The following is a 20088-nucleotide window of genomic DNA, read 5'->3' on the forward strand; positions in this document are numbered from 1 at the left end:
ACATCTAGGAAACATTAGCACACAGCAGTGGCAGAAAAGAAAAGTGGTGCAAGATGGAATTGTCCTTGGATCATGTAATCAGTTATGGTTCATTTGATTGCTCCACCCATTCCTTGGATAACTGTGGTAATTCTACAGCTAATACATGGACAGAGTGAAGCGGACGGTCATGTACAAGGAGACCCTCAAAGGTGGGAAAGGTTGGATCCCAGATATCCCCACCATGCTGCGAGCCTTCTTTGTCTGTGACTGCATCCGCAGGACTCTTATTGAAAAGAACATTTGCTCTGCTACACCTTGGTTATACCTGGATGTTGGACAATTTGTGAGAGAGCACCATGTGGAGGGACTTAAACCAAACTTGTGGAAGCCAAAAACTGTCCACAAGCTCATCAGAGCTAAAGACATTATGGAGTCTGTTCCTGAGCTCCCTGCTGCAACAACAAAACACTTGTGGGAGAATGTGGCCTCTAAGAGGCTAATAGACACAAAGACATTGCATGGATGGCTATCCAGGGAGGTCTGTCTCTCAGGACATTCATGCACTCACGGAACATGTGCTGATATGTCAACTGCCCCTTCTGCATCACCAGAAAGGAAACAGCACAGCATATTTTTTGGGACTGCCCCACTGCACAGGCACTCTTGCAGTGGGGCACATGAACTTAAGGACAGTGTGCCCAGAACTTGCCTTTCATACCATTCAGTATTTTATGGATTATTTCCTGGGACCCACACCTTTGGGGCAATCCAGGAGGCCTGGCGCCTTATGAACTGCTTTAAGAATGCTATTTCACTTGCCAGAATCGCCCCATCTTGAAAATGGAGAAGATAACCATCCAGGACTGTTGCAGGCTGATCCACAGCCTGCTAAGAGACTATAACACCATTGACAGCCCTGAGGAAGAGGAAGATGATTAATTTTCTGTCTCCCTCTTCTCCTCCTCCCCCTATGTGTCTGTTTATTCAATAAAACCTTGGACTTTTGTCTCCCCCTTCCTTACCCACTCCAACCAATTCCATCATCACTGTTTGAAGTTTTGTTGAATGTCTTGCTTTAATTTATGCACCCTTCCCTATATTTGTGTCTGTCTCAATAAAGCTTCGGTCTTCTGTGTACTGCTGTGAATCCATTTTGATAACACTGTGCAATGTGACTGCAGATTTACATCAAGCCTGCCAGCCCTAGTATTTGTTTTCCAGCAATGACAATTAGCAATGGAGCAATTGAGCTTTCCTCTTTATATGTTAACTATATAACACAGTACAATGTGACTGCAGATTTAGAAGACCAAGCCTGCCAGACCTATTAATTATTTCTATTTCAGTAATGACAATTAGCAATGGAGCAATGGAGCTTTCCTGAATGTCACTGTAGACTTTGAAGAACACTGCTACCCCCTCCTCTTTCTATGCTACCTATTTCTATGCTGCCCAACTGCTCTGCAGACTGCCAAGAATTGTGCTACCCCTTCTGGTTCCCTCTGTGAAATGGCGCTTGATCGCCGTGGAGGGCGGTACTTATAGAATTATTCAACTTACATGCTGTTCATGCCCCCCACTGGTGCACTTCAGTACTGGGGTGGGGTGGCAGTGTAGGACGCACTTGCTCCGTGCATCCTAGCTTCATGCTTTGTCTCTCCTTATACCAAAATGTATCTGTCTATAGATTTGACCGTATATTTTACTTAAACATCTTATGTCTGGAGAAGTGGATCTGAGGCAGGCATGAGCAAGATGAGTACAATTAGAACATGTACACATAAGTGTAGTATGCCCCCTGGCTATGCAATTAATGAGACTTTGATGCATTCCCAGATATGTTTCTTAGGTCTTTCTTTGTGGGTACTTGAGGCCCAATGCTCAGATAGGTGAAGGTGATGATGATATCTGCAGCATTATGTAGACACTTCTGATTGGCTGTTTACATATTGACTCTCCAGCTAATAGTACTTAATTAATTAGTGCTGCAGCCATACAATGCCAAGTTGAGGCTACCTATTCACATTTCTTATTTGCTATTTCCATTTGGAGAACTGCAGGAAAGGAGATTCCCCGTGGATTGATAAAGTGGTAAATGATGGATGTGGGAGTTTTTGCATTTCATTACATTTTATATAGATAATGTGACTGTGTACTGCCGCAATTTGTCAAAACACATCCAGTTAGTTATGACAAAGTTGTTGACCCGAGACACTCTGATCTATTCCAGTCAGTAGATGAAAATGGCCTCCTTCAGTATATTTGTAACTAAGTACGTTTCACCTATATGAAAAGACATGGAGATTACTTTTGAAGACATGAAAATATGTTGAGCAAACCATATATACATCTCTATACACATGCCACTACTGAAACTATTATAGTATTGTGTTGTTGTTTTTTATTATTTGGCTCTCTTATTTGAATGTCATTGTGATTAATTTTCAATAAAACCGTATTTTTTCTTTAACAGGTATGTATTACATAAATTAGTCTGTTTAATCTGCAAATGCTAGACAGAAGTAAACAGGGAAATCAGAAATAACAATATTATAGTAATTGTAGGTGCTACTTTAAAGTGTGATTTTCAGTTGCTGTGTGTGTGTGTGTGTGTGTGTGTGTGTGTGTGTGTGTGTGTGTGTGTGTGTGTGTGTGTGTGTGTTTTAGAGCCATATTTCGGTGCATTGCAGTTTTGTACTATTATCGCTGGTTTGACTTTAACACGCATCCCCTTGCTACTGGGTTTAATGAATCAGGACTGAAGCCATCACGGTTTTGTACATAAAGACTACACGAGAGTAACAATAGAAGTACAACAGACTGAGAGATCATATCTTGACTCCTCGATGTAAATATTTGTAGCATGGATACATAGACAAATACTGTGCAGGTATTTTAACCGCCTATCAATGTGACGAAGAGTCAGGTCTGTTTCAGCACCTAGGACAGCAACACGAGAAATTGCATTTAAGATGATCGCAGAGCACACACAGCTCTGTAACACAACACAGATTTGTCATACAATGCAAATGATGTTTATGTAATAAGATCATCTCAGTGTAAAATGTAATGCAACTAATAGTAAAATGATAGTGGACACACTATCACAAGTAGCTTGTTTTGTCAGATACAAATCCAGTCCAAAAATACCAATTTGTTTCTCTTGTCAAAAACACACGCCGTTATTCAGTTTAGCATAGCAGCCAGGAAGAACTTCCGCAGAATACAGAAAGGATTCTCAGTCTGTATTGTGTTATAGATGCTTCTCTGAACTTGACTGCAGCGCTGGTGTCTTGCATTCAATATCTGTGTTCTTTGCAATGCTCTTACTCAGTAGGGTTGAGCTGACTGTAATTCTCTCTCTTACCTTAAGGATGTGTAGCTGACTGCAACCCTCAGTTTCCCAAAAGCAATGAGGAATACAGAGACTGGATATGCTGTCCTACAATTCTGCTGCAGAAAAAAATAGATATGCCTATGCAAAGAGAAGGATAGACTCCGGATACAGATTTCAATGGATGAAAACAAATGTTCAGTTTACCAGTCTGTCATAAACTTTAACGTGGGGGTTGTCTTGGCAATGCTGATTGATGCTGCATTCTCTGCGATGTGAAAGAGTAGTCGGCTGAATTTAAGGTGTAAACAGACATTTTTCTACTGCATTGTTTTGCAAGGGGGGATTTACTGAAATGACTTTGTGGGATCCTAGCCTGAAGCTACAGTATTTGAAAGAAGAATGCAGTGAGTATCGAGTATCTTGTTTAGTTCTATTGTTTTTCACTTGCTTCCTCATGACTTATTAATTGATTCAAGTACCGTGTTTACAAGAGATAGAGGAGAGCGTATCAAATGCCAAATCACAGCCTGTGAGTATAGTTAGTTTCTGAGATTTTTTTCCAGGCATTTTTTTTCTTCTTCTTTTTTTTTTTTTTTTAACTCTAATTGCTGGACACTGGAAAGGAGACCTCATGATTGCTAAGTAAGGGTTCATGTAAAACCAAAAAACTATGTGTCAGTTTATTTTACCGTTGATAAAATCATTACAACTTAATGAAGACAGCGCAGTTTGATGTTGCTTTTAGTCTTAGTTTGTGCCAGACTTGCTGTAAGACGTGCGATATAACTATTACAGTTTTACCTGCTGTTTGAATTGTGCCAGTCTTGTCATGTGACATATACCCTGTAGATTATTACTGTAATATGATCTAACTTGTGGAAGATAGTAAAAAGCTATCATTATTTTAGTTTATTTTTCCAACAGGAATAGATCTTTTTTTTGTATTTAATATATCATGATGTCATCTTAGAGTAGCATTTTGAATTCCATTTCAAATTAGTGGCTGCTGATAAAGATATCGATATTTAAAACGATCTCTTAACTTCACAGCTTGACACAGATGTTGTTAATTTACTAATAAACTGCCTGTAGCTACTGCTAGTCAGGCTTAATGCTTTCCAGCTCAGACTGAACATAACATGTTTATGTGTTTCTTACTATAGCAAAAAATAGAGAATGAAGAGCACTGTTATTAACACATAATGATAAGACCTTCTGGTCTGCTAAACGTACTTAAAATTACATGTAATGAATCAATCACATGTATTGATCAACGTAACTATTATTCTGGTCCTGCAAAGCAAATTTAGTCTAAACTGCAATATGTATATCTGCATTCTCTCTGATGTCTTCCTTTATGTAACTGTCCTGATGTTGACATTTCCATAGGCAGTTATTGCATATACACCAACTGGGGTGGCTGGTTTTATTGGCAGCTCTGTGGAAATCAAACTGCAGCAAGGAAAATGTTCTTGGAGGAAAGACTGAAGGAGCACCCTAACAAACGGTGCTGAGTACTACGCGATGCCAAACTTTGCAGCATGCCAAATAACAACCACATATTCTGAAGGCACTGGTATGTTAATTGTTTCTATAGTAAGTTGCTATGACATCTTTGACCAGGAGGGGACGCTGATGTATTTTTCATTTCGCTATATGAATGGGATGTTAAGTCTACCAGAAGCATAATGTACGTAATAATAGGAGCTCCCCTGCAATCCCCAACAAACATAGTGCTAACATACATTCCTTATAAGGCTGTTTTTATACGTGCAATGCGTGTATCATGTCTAATTCAAATCTCTCTGGAGTATCTGGAGCAATCTATAGTAGTCACAATGATTTCAAAATGGTGAAAGACGTATTATATAAGCATCTCCATTATAGTAATAGTCCCTCACTGCAGCCAAAAATATATCGATGATCACTTTACATCTATCTGTGTGTGTGTTTGTGCAGAGTGCTATGGGTAATGAAGGAGGTCTATACAGGCTTTGAAAGGCGATGACTTGCGTGCTATCTGCAGCGACAGACAGTAGCTATACTTTAGTAATAATGTCATGCAGCTAAATGCTGATTGGACTGAAATGTAAAAAAAATATATATAGCTACGAATGTATCCTGGCAATGAATGGAATAACTGAGATAATACTGCAGGGGTATCCCCCTGAAGATGTAATCTGCAGTGTCTCAGACATATCAACTGATACCATGGCGACATAGAGGAAGCAAATGCAATACATTCACGAAGTGAAGGAATGTCATAGGCAACCAAACGAGACAGCCAGATATTAGAATATGCTGCAATTCACTGATTATCTGAGGTTCTGAACCATGAGTGGAGACAGCAATTTACAAAAAAGAAGTGCATAAACATATACAAAGTATAAATAGTAAATGTACATAAGACACAATAAAATGAAGCCTGTTGTTATAAAGCATAGTGTATAAAACAATTCTGTAAGGTATGCTTGTCAGAATATTTGCTGATGTTAGCCCTACTCTGTCATCTGCAGGGGTGTAGTAATTATGCATAGAGGCACTATATGTCATCTATAAGTGTTTTCACAATATTGCAGAGCTGAAATGGGAGCAATTATATTGTGGAAAGTCAGCATGCAGCGTCTTTCATCCTAACTACCCAATGCATCTTCACAACACTGTCACTGGGGAACTCTGGTTTGGGGAAAACATGACACAGTCTGATATTAAACAAACGGGAGCTTGGGAGCTAATTGATTGTACTGCTATAGCTATATTCACTGCACCAAATGAAGTGTTCAGTTATTCTTTGTGTTCAGATTCATGATCAATGGTTACAAGGAAAGGAGGTTGTGGGAGAATAACCTGATACTTTGTGATCAATTTCCACAGGGAGTAAAGCTGGACAAGATGGATACTTTTGGCTCTGCTGTGTTACTGCTCCACGCTCTGCTAAATATGGTGGATTTGGGTCATGGAGCAGAGAAAACTTTTCCTGTCCTGAACATTGCAGTCATTTTGGGAAGAACTCGTTATATTACAGAGAGGGATGTCCGGTCTCTTTGGACAAGGGATATGTCCTTAAACTTTGATGTCAATGTGGTGACTCTGCTAGTGAACCAGACTGACCCCAAGAGTATCATTACCCACGTGTGTGACCTGATGTCAGGCACCAAGATTCACGGTGTGGTTTTTGGAGATGACACTGACCAAGAGGCCATAGCTCAGATTTTGGATTTTGTTTCATCTCAGACTTTCATCCCAATTCTAGGTATTCATGGTGGGTCTTCAATGATTATGGCAGACAAGGTAAGGGATTACACAATGCAATTCACCTGTTCAGTATTGGAACCACTTTGTTTGTCTTCATATCCTCACCTTCCCAATGCACATTTTGAACGTCATGGTCAATTAATCACAATGCATAAAGTGCTGAGGTCTGCTTAACTACAGAATGAGGAGAATATACAACTGCCTGCACACTTTAATTAGCAATGCAGCATTTAGAGACACAGTATGAATGGGAATATATTGTATAGGATAACTGATGAATAACTGACTATTATTATGTAGTTTAAATGATGTATTACTTAGCAGTATCTGTCTATCTATCTATCTATCTATCTATCTATCTATCTATCTATCTATCTATCTATCTATCTATCTATCTATATTGCAAGTTATTGAAATATTCAACCAGTGCAAAATATGTTTTATCTCAGTGCATGTTATGACAATTGGATTTGTAACAAAGAAGCAAACATAGAGATAAGGAACACAGAGTATTTTAAATATAGAAACTAGAAACATATATTTGTCATGTCCGCTGATACATTTAACATCACTTTTGCCAATTTGATTTTAAAGAAATATATATTGGTTCATGATCTTAGAGTATTTTAAGGACAGTATTGAAAGGTACACTAGTGTGCCTGAAGAATGATTTCAGAAATAAAGCACAATGCTGTGTATCCCTAACAAAGGTCTTTCGAAAATAACAGTTCACCTTGTCACTGCTGTAAATTTTACTTGAAAGGGTAATAGAGAAAAATGCAACGTATGTCAGACTTACTGGGCGAAAACATTGGAACAGTTTTCATATTGGATGAAAGACTGTCCAGACACTTTGAGATGATGAACTGCCCCACTGAAATGAAAGCCTTTGTACATTATGTGCATATATGATGCCCATTACTCAACTGTCAAAAAGTAACATGGACAATTTACCACTAGCGTGCACTGTATTGGTTACTTTATTACTGGCATTACTACCAAATATATTTCAGAAAGGCTGTGCTATTTGCATGTGAAGAAAACCCTTTTTTGCCCTTGGGGAGTTAAAGGTAAAACCTGGATTATTTGAATAATACTGAATAGAGTTGTATTACATTTATATTAGTATGTGCATTATATTTTCCTCTCGTTTGATAAATTATAGATTTATAAATTACCAGATTCAAGAACATCTATCTATCTATCTATCTATCTATCTATCTATCTATCTATCTATCTATCTGTACCCACAAGTCACCTATAACTTATGTTCCTCACTTGCAGTGTGTTACCCCAAATTCTTACCACATGTGTCAAACGTGTGTCCCAAAGATGTAATATTTCTTCATTTTTATCCTCCTTTTAAGAGTACAAGGCTCAAAATTCCAAGCAAGATCTCAGTTTAATGTTAGTGGCATAGTTTTTTTTTTTTTTTTTAAAGAAAGCATATGCAAACCGTGGGTCTTTAAGATTTAAAATGGGATTTAAGAGCTATATCCCCAGGCTATTAAATTGGTAAACATCATTCAACTGCATTTATCATGGAAATGACTATGTGATTGCAACATGCTCTATGCAAATTCAGTTATGCATTTGAATAGTTAATTTCATTTAAATGCAAATGTACTTGCAGTCCAATAGAGCACATTGCTGCATATGCGGATGTATTTTGAAAGTGGAATTAAAGTTGACCTGTAAGTGTACTGACAATAGAGTTTACATGTAGTTTTGTACTGAAAATGTGTATACAATTGATCTGTTGGTCTGTGACTATATGTGATTACAATAATTTTCATATTGTATAATCTGCACATACATTACACTGAGATTAATAGCACATTATAAATTCATTATTGTTTCACTAGTGTAGAAATATACACTATTTAAGTAAAATTAAATGATCACTAGATCTAGGGCACAAGTTTACACAAGACCGATCTCAAAATCGGCTAATAACATTCATCAATATACAAATAAAAGTTTCAGTCACTTATGAGAGATGAAGATATTAAGAGAAAAATACTTGTTTGATGGATAAGATTTTCATAATTCTTTACATTCTTTGTTATTCTGGGGACTTAAGATAATTGGTAGAGTGAAATGGGGGAAGTTTGCACATAGAGATGATCAGTAAAAATGTCAGATTTTGCTGACATGGTGGTTTTGACAGGTTTGTAACTGAAAATCACTGTTTCTGCAGTTCCCCCTGTTGACTAGGGCACAGTGCGTTTAATGTACACAAAGTGCTTACAGAATGCCTGGTTGAACACAAAATAATTATTATTTTAATGTTTGATTCAGTGAAAATAGATAAATAAATGAAAAACGTGCTTATCTGTACTTTGATGGATACTGCAGGAAGGAGTTAGAAGGTAAAATAGCTTATTATACAGAATAATAGCTTATATTAGATGTATAACTGTAATGTCAAACATTTACTTTCTGTCAAGTCAAACACACCATTAAACCATTATAACCAGATATATTTGTGAATTTTACATAATGCCTTTGGATCAACTTGTTTTTTACGTTTAGTGTCACCATAATTCCAATATTTAAAACATTTTAATTTACTTACTCATCACTCAAAATATAGGACTATGATTATATAGCTGATAATGTATGCTGTGCTTCTAAATAATACCATTATAGGTTCAGTTCTCTGACTATCTAAAATGCCCACATGGCGTTATGTAGATTATGGAACTCTAGAGTGACTTGTAACACCCATCTCAATCTAACTACATACATGGTTCTATTATTCTATTTTTAAAGTCTGTGTTACGAAGGCTGTTGGGGGTCATATTATGGTATTATGGTACAGCTCACGGCTAGGGTAGACCGAATCCGTCCAGTTTGATTTTAAAGCTGAATAAGTCAGGTGTAAATGAGAGGGGTTTGTCTGATAGTGGATAACTCCTTAAACTCTCTTTCAGGATCATCTCTTAATTTTAAGTTTGGTGCAATTGCAGTCATTGGGGAATTGTGCATGTTATGTATTCTATTAGCCCACAAATTGAGAACATTTTGTACAGTAATGGCATGAAAAGTGTGTGAAAATAACCACTATTACATCGCTCCTGCACAGTTATGGCTATTTGGTGTATTTGTTTTTTTCTGTAATTTTTTTTTGCCGTTAACAGTTATTTAAAATATTTGAAGAAATTTGAAGAAGCGTTATTGTATTACAGAATATATAACACTTGCCCAGCTTTGTACTGTACAAACATGTATACAAAATCACTGGAGTATATTTACTAAACTGCGGGTTTGAAAAAGTGGAGATGTTGCCTCTAGCAACCAATCAGATTCTAGTTATCATTTATTTAGTGCATTCTACAAAATGACAGCTAGAATCTGATTGGTTGCTATAGGCAACATCTCCACCTTTTCAAAACTGCAGTTTAGTAAATATACCCCGTTATGTTTAACAGCACAGGCCCAGGAATGTATTGAGATGTCTACAGTATGTGTCTATTGCCACTACCCTCATTAAGCAATACAGGTTTAAGGTGTGCATTTAGTCCGGAGCATAATGTTTCTAAAATTACCCGCATTTTAATCGCTGCCAAATCTGTTCTCGAAAGTCGTACTGAAAAGTTTTAACAAAATTGTCTTTTGCAAAGTTGTTTTTCACCACAATTGCCTTTTAGAATGTTGCTGTTAACAACTAATAAAAACGCCTAATGAAGTAAGAATGACAAAATTAGCAGCACATTGAACAAATGTACAGTAAAATGATTTTTATACACCCATCAATCATTTATAAATAATGTGTGTCTAAATTCACAGAAGAACAAACATGGCCCAAAATCATGAAACATCCTGTGAAATAAGTTTCACGTCTCTCTACCCACAAGGCATGCTGTGTCTGTCATTTAAGATAAAAAAAAAGTTCACAGGCAGCATTTAAAGTATAAAATATTTACTTTGATGCATTTGCTACTAAATAATATTTCCACACCAAACTATATAACTTGTGATATTCCACTAAAAATAGACATATTGTTACAAGTTAAACTTCATCGCAAAGGTTTGCTTTGCTGGGTCCACTATTAAAATCTCTGCTGCTACTGTACTCATTACTATAAAGAATATCAAGTAAATATATTATACTAATCTACTATGCTTACTTGCGACTATATCTTGTTTTTATACAGTACCAATATACAGGAGCCTCCAGTAAAATTCATGAGGCAAGACCAATTCCCCCAGAGATGGAAAAGTGCTGGAGCTAGTAAAAGCTTATTATTCTCTGCTAAATGTCAGGTCTCTTTCCTCTGCTAAACATGCCTTGTTATCCAATCATTATGCAACATTCAGGTATAAGATTGGGGTCAGTCTTTTGAGAACCATTCTTTCTTGGCCATGTAATTATGCAGCTTGGTGTATTGTAGCAAGCTTAAATGGAAATGTGCAAATTTTAAGTAATCAATAGCAAAAATGTAAGCCTTCAATGTCACTTTTTAGATGAAAACCATTTGAGACCTTCTATAGTAGTGATGTACAATTCAAGCTTTGATTGCATTCTTGCAGAATAATGGACATGATAGAAAAAACGTAAAAGCAAAGTTTATAGCATGATGCACTTTTATTCGTAGATAGAATTAATTGATGGACAGATCTAAGAATAAAAGCTTCCGATTTGCAAAAGAAGGGACTTAACAGTTGCTGAAAATGTGTATTTTTTTCTGTGAAATATATCAACCATAAAATGATGATTTTTTTTTTTCACAAAAAAAGTAGTAAGGTAATGATTATGTTTCATGGTTTTGCGCTGTGACTTTTTGTAGGATAAAGTGACATTACCACTTTTATGCAATTGCACTATGCAGCAGATTGGACAGAATTAAAGATTTTATCAAAAATATTTGCGGACTGTTGAGGAGACTTATTGTAAAGGACAACTGAATCTCTAACTTTAAATTTTCTGATATGAATCATTGAGGTAAATACATTGTTTTTAATGTTAAGATGACTTTCCACTAAAGCTCTGTTTAAAAGTAAAATATTATATAGCTGAAGCTTTTCCAATGTCTTTTGGACAATGTCTTAGTGGGATCTCCAAAGCTGATTTCAGTTATTTTAATACTGTGACTTCACTAGTCTAACCTCTTTATATACAAGCAGCACATTTCTGCTCATCAAGTCTCCAAATCTGCCATTCAAACTGTGCCTGCTTAGCTGGAGAAGCACACCCCTCCTTATATGGCAACCTACCACAAGGGAGTAAGAAAGAGACAATGGGCATAATTAGTTAAGTCTAAAAATTTAAGTTACAGTATTTCTTGCACATTGTTCATCTTACATAGACAGAATTTGATATATATTAATATCACATACTGGCTTTACTTGCTACTTAAGGGCACCATAAATATTAGGACCAAACAATATAGTCTGAGAGCTTTCATTGACGAGTACTCTACAAAAACATGTCAACACGTATTACTCATGGGATTTTCGAATCAAGACAATATTAGACAGGTAAGGAAGCTATAAATGTATACAAAAAGTAGAGCTACAAACTTCTGGATGATGCACATTTAAAGGTTAATTACTTTCCTTAAGAAAAAAATCCTCTTGAAGTCATGTTCATGGGACTTGAAAATGTATGCTGATTCAATTTAAATCACTGCCAATAATTTCCAGTTGCCACTTTCCAATGTAACCCTCACTAACTAAGGATGGACCTGCAAATCTTTCAACCATTATTTGGGTGATTGGACACTTCTTCCTCTGCATCATGTAACTTAATAAAGGGGACTGTTTCACTGAAATGTTGTGCAAGTTGGTATCATCTACATTAAATGTATGGCACAGTTTTGCATTGAAGTTGAGTGGGTGGATGTCTTCATTCATTTCTCCTCTGAATTTGTTCAAAGCCTGTACAGATGGTTAACATACATCTATATTAAACATATATTATATATTATACATATAATTCTAGGCACACATTTGCAAATAACATTTTTTTGAGGGCCGAATCCCTTTAAATAATTTCATAGAACCAGCAAAATAATAATTCCTTAACAAGTTATAATTCATTTGTAACATATTAAGCTTACTGTAAAACAGGGTTGTTCAACCTGCGGCCCAGCACGCCTGTAAATGTGGCCCAGAAGGAGTTTTTGTTGTGGCAAGGGGGGCAGCACTGTTAATGGAAAAAAAAATCCTGGAAAAAGAAAAGAAAATACTTACCTTGCGGTCACGTCAGCTGGTACTCCGGCTCCCTCCCTTGTCTCCTCCTCCATGCGGTGCTCGCAGTGAATGTCGGGCGTAGCACAGAGGAGTCACCTGCGCGAGAAGAACAATCAGCAGCACAGAATTGGAGAAAAGAAGAGAAGAGGACAGGAGAACAAGCCGATTAAAACGTATGTTAAGGGGGATTTTTTTTATTATTTCAAGGGATGCTGACCAGTGAATAAAAGTCACCTGGTCCTGGAGCATCATGGACCTTATCTCCCTGCTACATACTTCTACTTGTAATACTAATGGGGCATTATATATTATTCTCTTTGGCCCATTATAAGTTGTTATCCCTTAACTAACATAGTGGTGTAATTAGCAAAACAGGTCACAATTTGGGGTCACAGTGATGTATATGTCAGGTACCGCAGGCCTGGTCAGGGCACCCTGATATACAATGCCTGGCTTAAATGCACTTTATTGATATTGCATTGAAACAATACAAAAAGTGATTATAGTAAAATAACTAGAGAGGATTTTTTGAAAAGGGGGAGACTGAAAGGTAAGTATAGGGGGATTTAAAAAAAAGGGATATTATATATATATATATATATATATATATATATATATCAATCACTTTTTTCTCATATATATATATATATATATATATATGTATATATATATATATATATATATATATATATATATATATATTAACTATGTTTTCTATGGTTTTTTTGGATGATCAGCTATCGTTATTGTTAGTGTATCTTATGTGCGGCCCAAACCAACTCGTCATCTTCCAATGTGGCCCAGGGAAGCTAAAAGGTTGGACACCCCTGCTGTAAAACATTTGATGCAATAAAGGGACTTTTTCGAAAGGTCACTTTGAAATAGAGGTTACTCAGAAGCCAGGAGAGTGCCTATTGTTTTTTTAAACTTAAGTGCAAAATCTAGGAGGAAAACAAAAAAAAAAACTGTCCTACAAGATTTAATGATTTTACTTCACGTCTTGTTGCCTAACTCTTGTTTAAATATTAGGACGTTGCATAAAAGTAATAGCACATCAGTTAAGTAAATTGATTCAATTGATCTTCAATACAACATGTGTCAACATTTTGGACTAACTGTAATCTATAGCATGTTACATTAAACGCTAAGGAGTCTTTTGGGAGCAAAGGTCCTATAAACCGTATCAGCAATGCATAAAATGGCTTACAGCAAGTTTATAATTAAAACATTTATAAATCTAATTACATTTAAACACTTTTCTGTTGTGTACTGATGCCAGGTTGCATATTATTTTCACAGAGAACATGTATGGACAGCTATTTATGTGGACAGTTACTGCTTATTCTATGGCCTTGTCTGTCTCCAATGAGCAAGTTTCTGGTCCTGAAGACTGATTTGAACATTCATCTTGCACAGGGGCAGGCTGGGCTTGAGGGCAGGGGGAAATCTGTCTCCGGGCTGGTCCCATAGTGGGCTACCTTGGAATGGGTCACTGGGCCATCTGCATTTTTTTCTTTTAAAATGTTCCTAATAGGTTGCTGAGTTGAGTCTTGCCCCCAGGCTAAAGTTTGCCAGCCAGCCCCTGCTCTTGCACAAGTGAAAACATCACCAATAAACCAAGCCTCCTACATTTGTTTTGCCCCCTTTGCTATTTTAAACACTTGTGTTTTTCTCCCATTTAGAGATGAGTGAAATGTTTCAGGAAATTTTGAGTTGTAAGCAGGTGAATGACAATAACCACAGCAGCTTATGGGGCTCTTGGACCTAGTGAGATTCAGGCTACTAAGGCTAAATTAGCCTTGGGTACTCTGTGTTTTTACACTGTGATAACTGCATCAACTCCTTTCTTTAACAAGTGAAAAAGTGGGAATAATACCATGGGGGAGATTTCTTTACTTTTGGCGATTTTATGTTTGATTTGCAAACCGTACATAAAATAGCATCTTTTGGAACAGCTATCCTTATTATTTGAAATGGCAAGTATACAGACTGTATGATTTACTAAGCTGTGGTTTGCAACACCAGACATCAAACTGACAGAATTAAAGTAGTTTTTTTAAACGTGGCTGTGATAGAGAAGATAACGCCAATAGTTGTCCAGTGGTTACATGGGTAATTAAGTACTCATGTCCCCATTAGTAATAAAATAAATGACTTACCCCATTAGTAATAAAATGCTGTTTAGTGTCCTCATGGTTAATAAAATGTTTAGTAGAGCTATTCAGCTCCTGGCCGGGACTCAGCGATCATTTGATCAGACCCCCCCACCTGCAAATCCTAAAAATTAAATGTGTCTATGAATGCTAGTGTACTATGATTATTATTTTTTAAAAAACATATGTCAGTTAGGACACGTTATAGGAAATAGTCATCATGCGTTTGCACATGTCAAACAGGTGTGCTCATGCATGATCCGATGAAACACACATGCACTACTCGCTATCCAAACCACATGTATGTATGAATAATATGAATAATAGTAAAGCACGTCTTTCGATGTCCATGTGTGGTACTATCTGTGATATCACATTGGTCCCAAGTACTAGTTTTCATTGGAAAGATTAACTTGCCAACATTAAAAATACAACTTAGGAAAGTTGGGTACATTTCTATTTTGTCTTTGGTGAAAGCATAGAACACAATTTAATCTAGTTTTTCATTTTTGACATACAAACAGAATATCACAATACTAGTTAGGCTGCACACAAAAGTTTTGTAAATCTGTCTCGGTGCCGGCAATCACCATCAGGGACTTGAAGCATTGCTTCTGGTCATGCCTCCTACTGCAAGATTTTTGAACTTTAAATATTGTAACTATGTGTTTGCACAATTGACATCAGAAATCAAACATGTTCCAATAATGATAATATGATAAATAAACAATTATTCCTGAAGACAACAAGGGTACCTTGATATTTTGGTCAACAGCTATTGGTTATTAAATATCTGTATCTCCTGGCCCTAATTAGGAAGTCTTTCTTATATGGATCTTTAAGGAGGGCCTTCCACTTTGATCAACACTTTTACCTATTCAAAAAGGAGAGAGCAGGGTTAGGAGATCACTTTCAGTGCAGCCGGGTTGGTAGTTAAAATTTGCTTATAGGATTATGTAGAATTATAGAGTATGAAGCACCTGATTAGGCGGGAGATACAGCAAATCCAGTCAACTGTCGGATACATTGCTCCATCCTATTCTAGTTGCTTTACCTGTTCTGATCATTTCAATCTATGAGTGTGTATAATGCTTTCCCCTCCCTTCTGTCAGTATGATCATCATCATCAATTATTTATATAGCGCCACTAATTCCGCAGCGCTGTACAGAGAACTCACTCACATCAATCTCTGCCCCAATGGAGCCTACAGTCTAAATTCCTTAACACACACAGACAGATTAGTAGAATCTCTCCTTTGGACTAAACGTGTGTGGTCATCTAACTAGAGGTGGTTATCCAAAAGTTGCCAATCCCTGTAAGGCAAAGCAAGTATTCTAATATTGTCTATTTTCACTTGACACAGTTCCATTAAAGCTTATGGATGACAAAGTGTTTCATTAGATCTCTGCAGAGCAACCAGTTTAGTATGGTAGACTCAAGGTTATACATGTGATTGAGCATATACATAAGGTTGCCTGTGCACAATGACTAATGCATTCTCTCTCTTTCTCTCTCTTTCTCTCTCTCTCTCTCTCTCTCTCTCTCTCTCTCTCTCTCTCTCTCTCTTTATATAAAGATATAACATTTCATCTTAAAAGTACAATAGATTTCCATCTATGATTGTAAAGGTCTTTTCACCACACAGCTGTGTCTTGCTTCCTATCTCCCAAGTACATTAATTTACTACCCAACTGCTCTTAGCTCCCACTTCCTGTGTTAATCGGCTACCTGATTGCTAAACACGTTCCCAGCAGTATTCATAAACAATATGTAAAAGGTTTTTGAGGCCGTTAAGAAGCACAAGAACCCATGTAAAATATTTTGACAGCTTGTGACTAGATCAGATAACAGATGTAGCAAATATTAATACAGTAGTTGATGCATGTTAAGGCAATATGTTTTCAAAGCATTCCTACTGGGTTAACAACATCTTTTTGAAAAAGAACAATAAAATATCATTTCTACTTTCTGCAATATTTCCCAACATGATCCGTAAACAAATCACCCTTGCTCTCTAAAGCATGTATAAATTAATCAGTGGCTCAACCATTCCCACTAGTGAATAATTAATTAAACAAAGCATTTTACTACTTTCAAATAAAGTTATTTTCCTTAAGGTACTGTAAAGCATTTGGTTACTATAGTTTAACTTGTATAACAAACATGTCTATTCTGAAAAATGTAGTTTCAAGTATGCAAGCCTTGCTGTGACTATATCTGGAAAAACAAAATCAAAAGTAATTTATACATAGTGATAGAAACAGTGTCACAGTCATGATCAATGAGGTCTATAAATGTAGTAAATATTGGTCTTACTTTCATCGATAAGACATTTTAGGGCCTGATTCAGTAAAGCACGCAAAACAAGCATAAGTTGCATGTTTTTTTGAAGAAGCACGGAAATTGGGTATAAAGCAGGTCCATATTCAACTAGTAGCGGACCTGAAGAACCGTTGCTTGTTGAATACAGGTCTAGGTAGGCTCTGCTATAGCAGACACTGCACTGCAGGATACGTCCAATACATATGTGGAATATAAAGTCCCAAAAGAATGCACAGAAATAAACAAAAGTATTCAATGATTTTCACCTGTTAATAATATAGTCATTAGCTACAAAATTGTTAAAATAGAAAAACATTTTTGTTTTGATCGTTTTCACTCCAAAACATTTATCATGATGTTGTTAAGGTCCACTGTACATAAAATGAATTTTACTTTAGCATGTTCCAGCGTGCATACACAGCCGTCATCGATAGTAATTGGCAGTTACACCTGACCTGCAGCCAGTGCAAGTGATACTTCAGAATAACATGTACATTTGAGATGCCCAAAGCTTGAATCAGACACTGCTGTGTGCGCTCCAGTTTGGCATGCCCTTACTTTATACATCCAGTCACCTCCCTGTTCCTCCTCTGAAATTGTGGCTGCCATAAGGATTCTTTGCTCTCGAGGATGATTTGGATGTTGCTGAATTCACTGGTGTTTAGTCTGGTTCTGGTCATGTGTAGGGCAATTTTTATATAAAGTAAAGCACATATTGCAATTTACGTTCTTTAATGATTGAGGACCCTAGAGAGTGGCAGTGATTTGATGCATAGTTATCCAACCTGTCATCAAATTATCAGTGGCAGTCCTATTTTCAACTTATGTCCCTTTCTTTGTTCCTAATAACTTTTTTTTATTTACAAGACAACAGTGTAGGACATTTCTCATAAGGAGGGAGGGTCACCATGTAGACAAGGAGGCTTGCAACTCAGGCCTCTCCAAAATAATTAAACACATACTTTCCAACTTGTTACTCTTTCCTCTGGGAGATGTGGGAGGGGAGGTGAAGTGTGAGGACTTCAAAGCGTCATATTGCAGCGGAGCCAAAATGACGCGATGCACCACAAGTCGCATCATGGAGGCTCCCATCCTGCCCACTTTACTAGGGAAACCTATCCGGAATTCACGAGTCTCACAGACATTTTGGGAGAGTGAGCAAGTGCGATTTAACAATATTACATCAAGTTGGGAGAGAAGAAAGATATACACACAGTTTGTGAACAAAGTTCTATGCCACATTTCTTCTGTCGACTAGGGGGTTGTATTTTATTTTTAGACCCACAATACCTCACTTAGACAGCATGTCATTCAGTACAAATTACCAAATAATCGAAAGTCTAAAGTAAAAAAGAAAAGGTCAATTATAAGGGACAGCACATTCATAGGTATTTTGAATTATCTTGTACTTTATCTCTAAAGCCTTACAAACCTTGTTACAATGTATAGCTGTGGGTACTAGTTACAGCTACAGTAAACACAAGCATAACATTTAGCAGACCTTATTAACATTCTTGTATCCTTGTGACTCCTTAGTTTATAAACACACTTTCTCCTTTTATGACAAATTAATTACATTAACCCACTTTCATCAGTTAAGTATTTAAAAAAGGAGAATTGTATTATGATAATATCCAGTGGTTATGTTATGGTGTGGAGAGAAGTGCTCTTTCTGCAGTAATCTATGCAGAGAAAGACTTTTATAAAAATGTGATTGGAGTAGAAGTGTTTTAGTTAGTATTTTTGATCCATAGCTGTCGGTTCTACAACATTTTGTAATCCGTATAAGCGCGGGGGGCTGGCAAATTTTAGCCCGGAGGGCAAGACTCAACTCAGCAACCTATTAGGAGCATTTTAAAGGACCAAAAATGCAGGTGGCCCAGTGATCCAGCCCAAGGTAGACCACTATGAGACCAGCTCGGGGGGCAAATGCCGACCCTGCCCCCCAGCGCAGCCTGTCCCTGCCTATAAGGGGACAGTCATAGCACTTCTAGGCTGCCCCCAAACTTCTTCCCTCCCTCAAAAACACCCTCTCACTGTTGCACACACCAACTCATTGCTGTTCTGCTTTGGATTAATAATCCTTTACCATATGATACCCAATAACAAACTAAGGGTTTATTCACTCATGTGTGTAGTGTTTATTGGTAAAGTATTTTCTAACTATTATGTGGTATATAAAATAGCACAAGTTGTGTCAAATGTTGGAAGCAATTTTTAAAAAATTCCCCTTGAGATGCATTACAAACTAATCTAAAGCTGATTACCAGCAGATAACCAGCAGATAACATGCACCAAGTGCTTGAAAACCGCCACAAAAGAAACATGAGCCTAAGGGGTAATCCACCGCACCCCTGATACTATATTCTGCAGCATAGATTTGTAATATTTAGTCAGTCACTTTGTAGGAAATATCACCAACTTATAACTGAGCAAGACCTTAAATGATAATTCAGCATATCTCAAACTTTCCTAAATTTACTTTTACTCCAGTGGTCTCACAGGATATATAGGAGTCTATACAGGTTGCAGTTGGAGCTCAATCATTCTGACCTTGAGCTAGCTGGCAGGATCCTCTTCTTTCTATTCCACTGCTTCAGACTTGCAGGGATGAAGAACCAGGTTGGTTCCTCTCACTCTTATTGGTTCTAGAATAGACAATGCACCAACTTACATGCTCCCCACTATCCTCTCACTGTCTGCCTACTTATGTTCCATGTTACATAGCAAATTATTTGCCATGTGAAGAACGTAATGAGCATCTGTACTGTTGCCCATTCCTAAAACAAGTACTTCAGCCCTTATTACCATGACAGTTATTACTAGGTTTTAAACTTAGG

General features: G+C 37.0%; 1 protein-coding gene across 1 annotated transcript in view; it reads left to right on the forward strand.

The window, feature by feature from the left end:
• The first annotated feature begins 3367 nt into the window (after positions 1 to 3367).
• The window catches only part of GRIN2A (glutamate ionotropic receptor NMDA type subunit 2A), a 502726-nt gene continuing 486005 nt past the window's right edge, over positions 3368 to 20088 (forward strand). The window contains exons 1-3 of the mRNA XM_075179825.1: positions 3368 to 3723; positions 4709 to 4895; positions 6194 to 6610. Coding sequence (XP_075035926.1) covers positions 6212 to 6610 — 399 coding nt within the window. The 5' untranslated portion in view covers positions 3368 to 3723; positions 4709 to 4895; positions 6194 to 6211. The remainder of the gene's footprint in view (positions 3724 to 4708; positions 4896 to 6193; positions 6611 to 20088) is intronic.

Source organism: Mixophyes fleayi, chromosome 7 (genome assembly GCF_038048845.1).
Source record: "Mixophyes fleayi isolate aMixFle1 chromosome 7, aMixFle1.hap1, whole genome shotgun sequence".
Lineage (NCBI taxonomy): Eukaryota > Metazoa > Chordata > Amphibia > Anura > Limnodynastidae > Mixophyes > Mixophyes fleayi.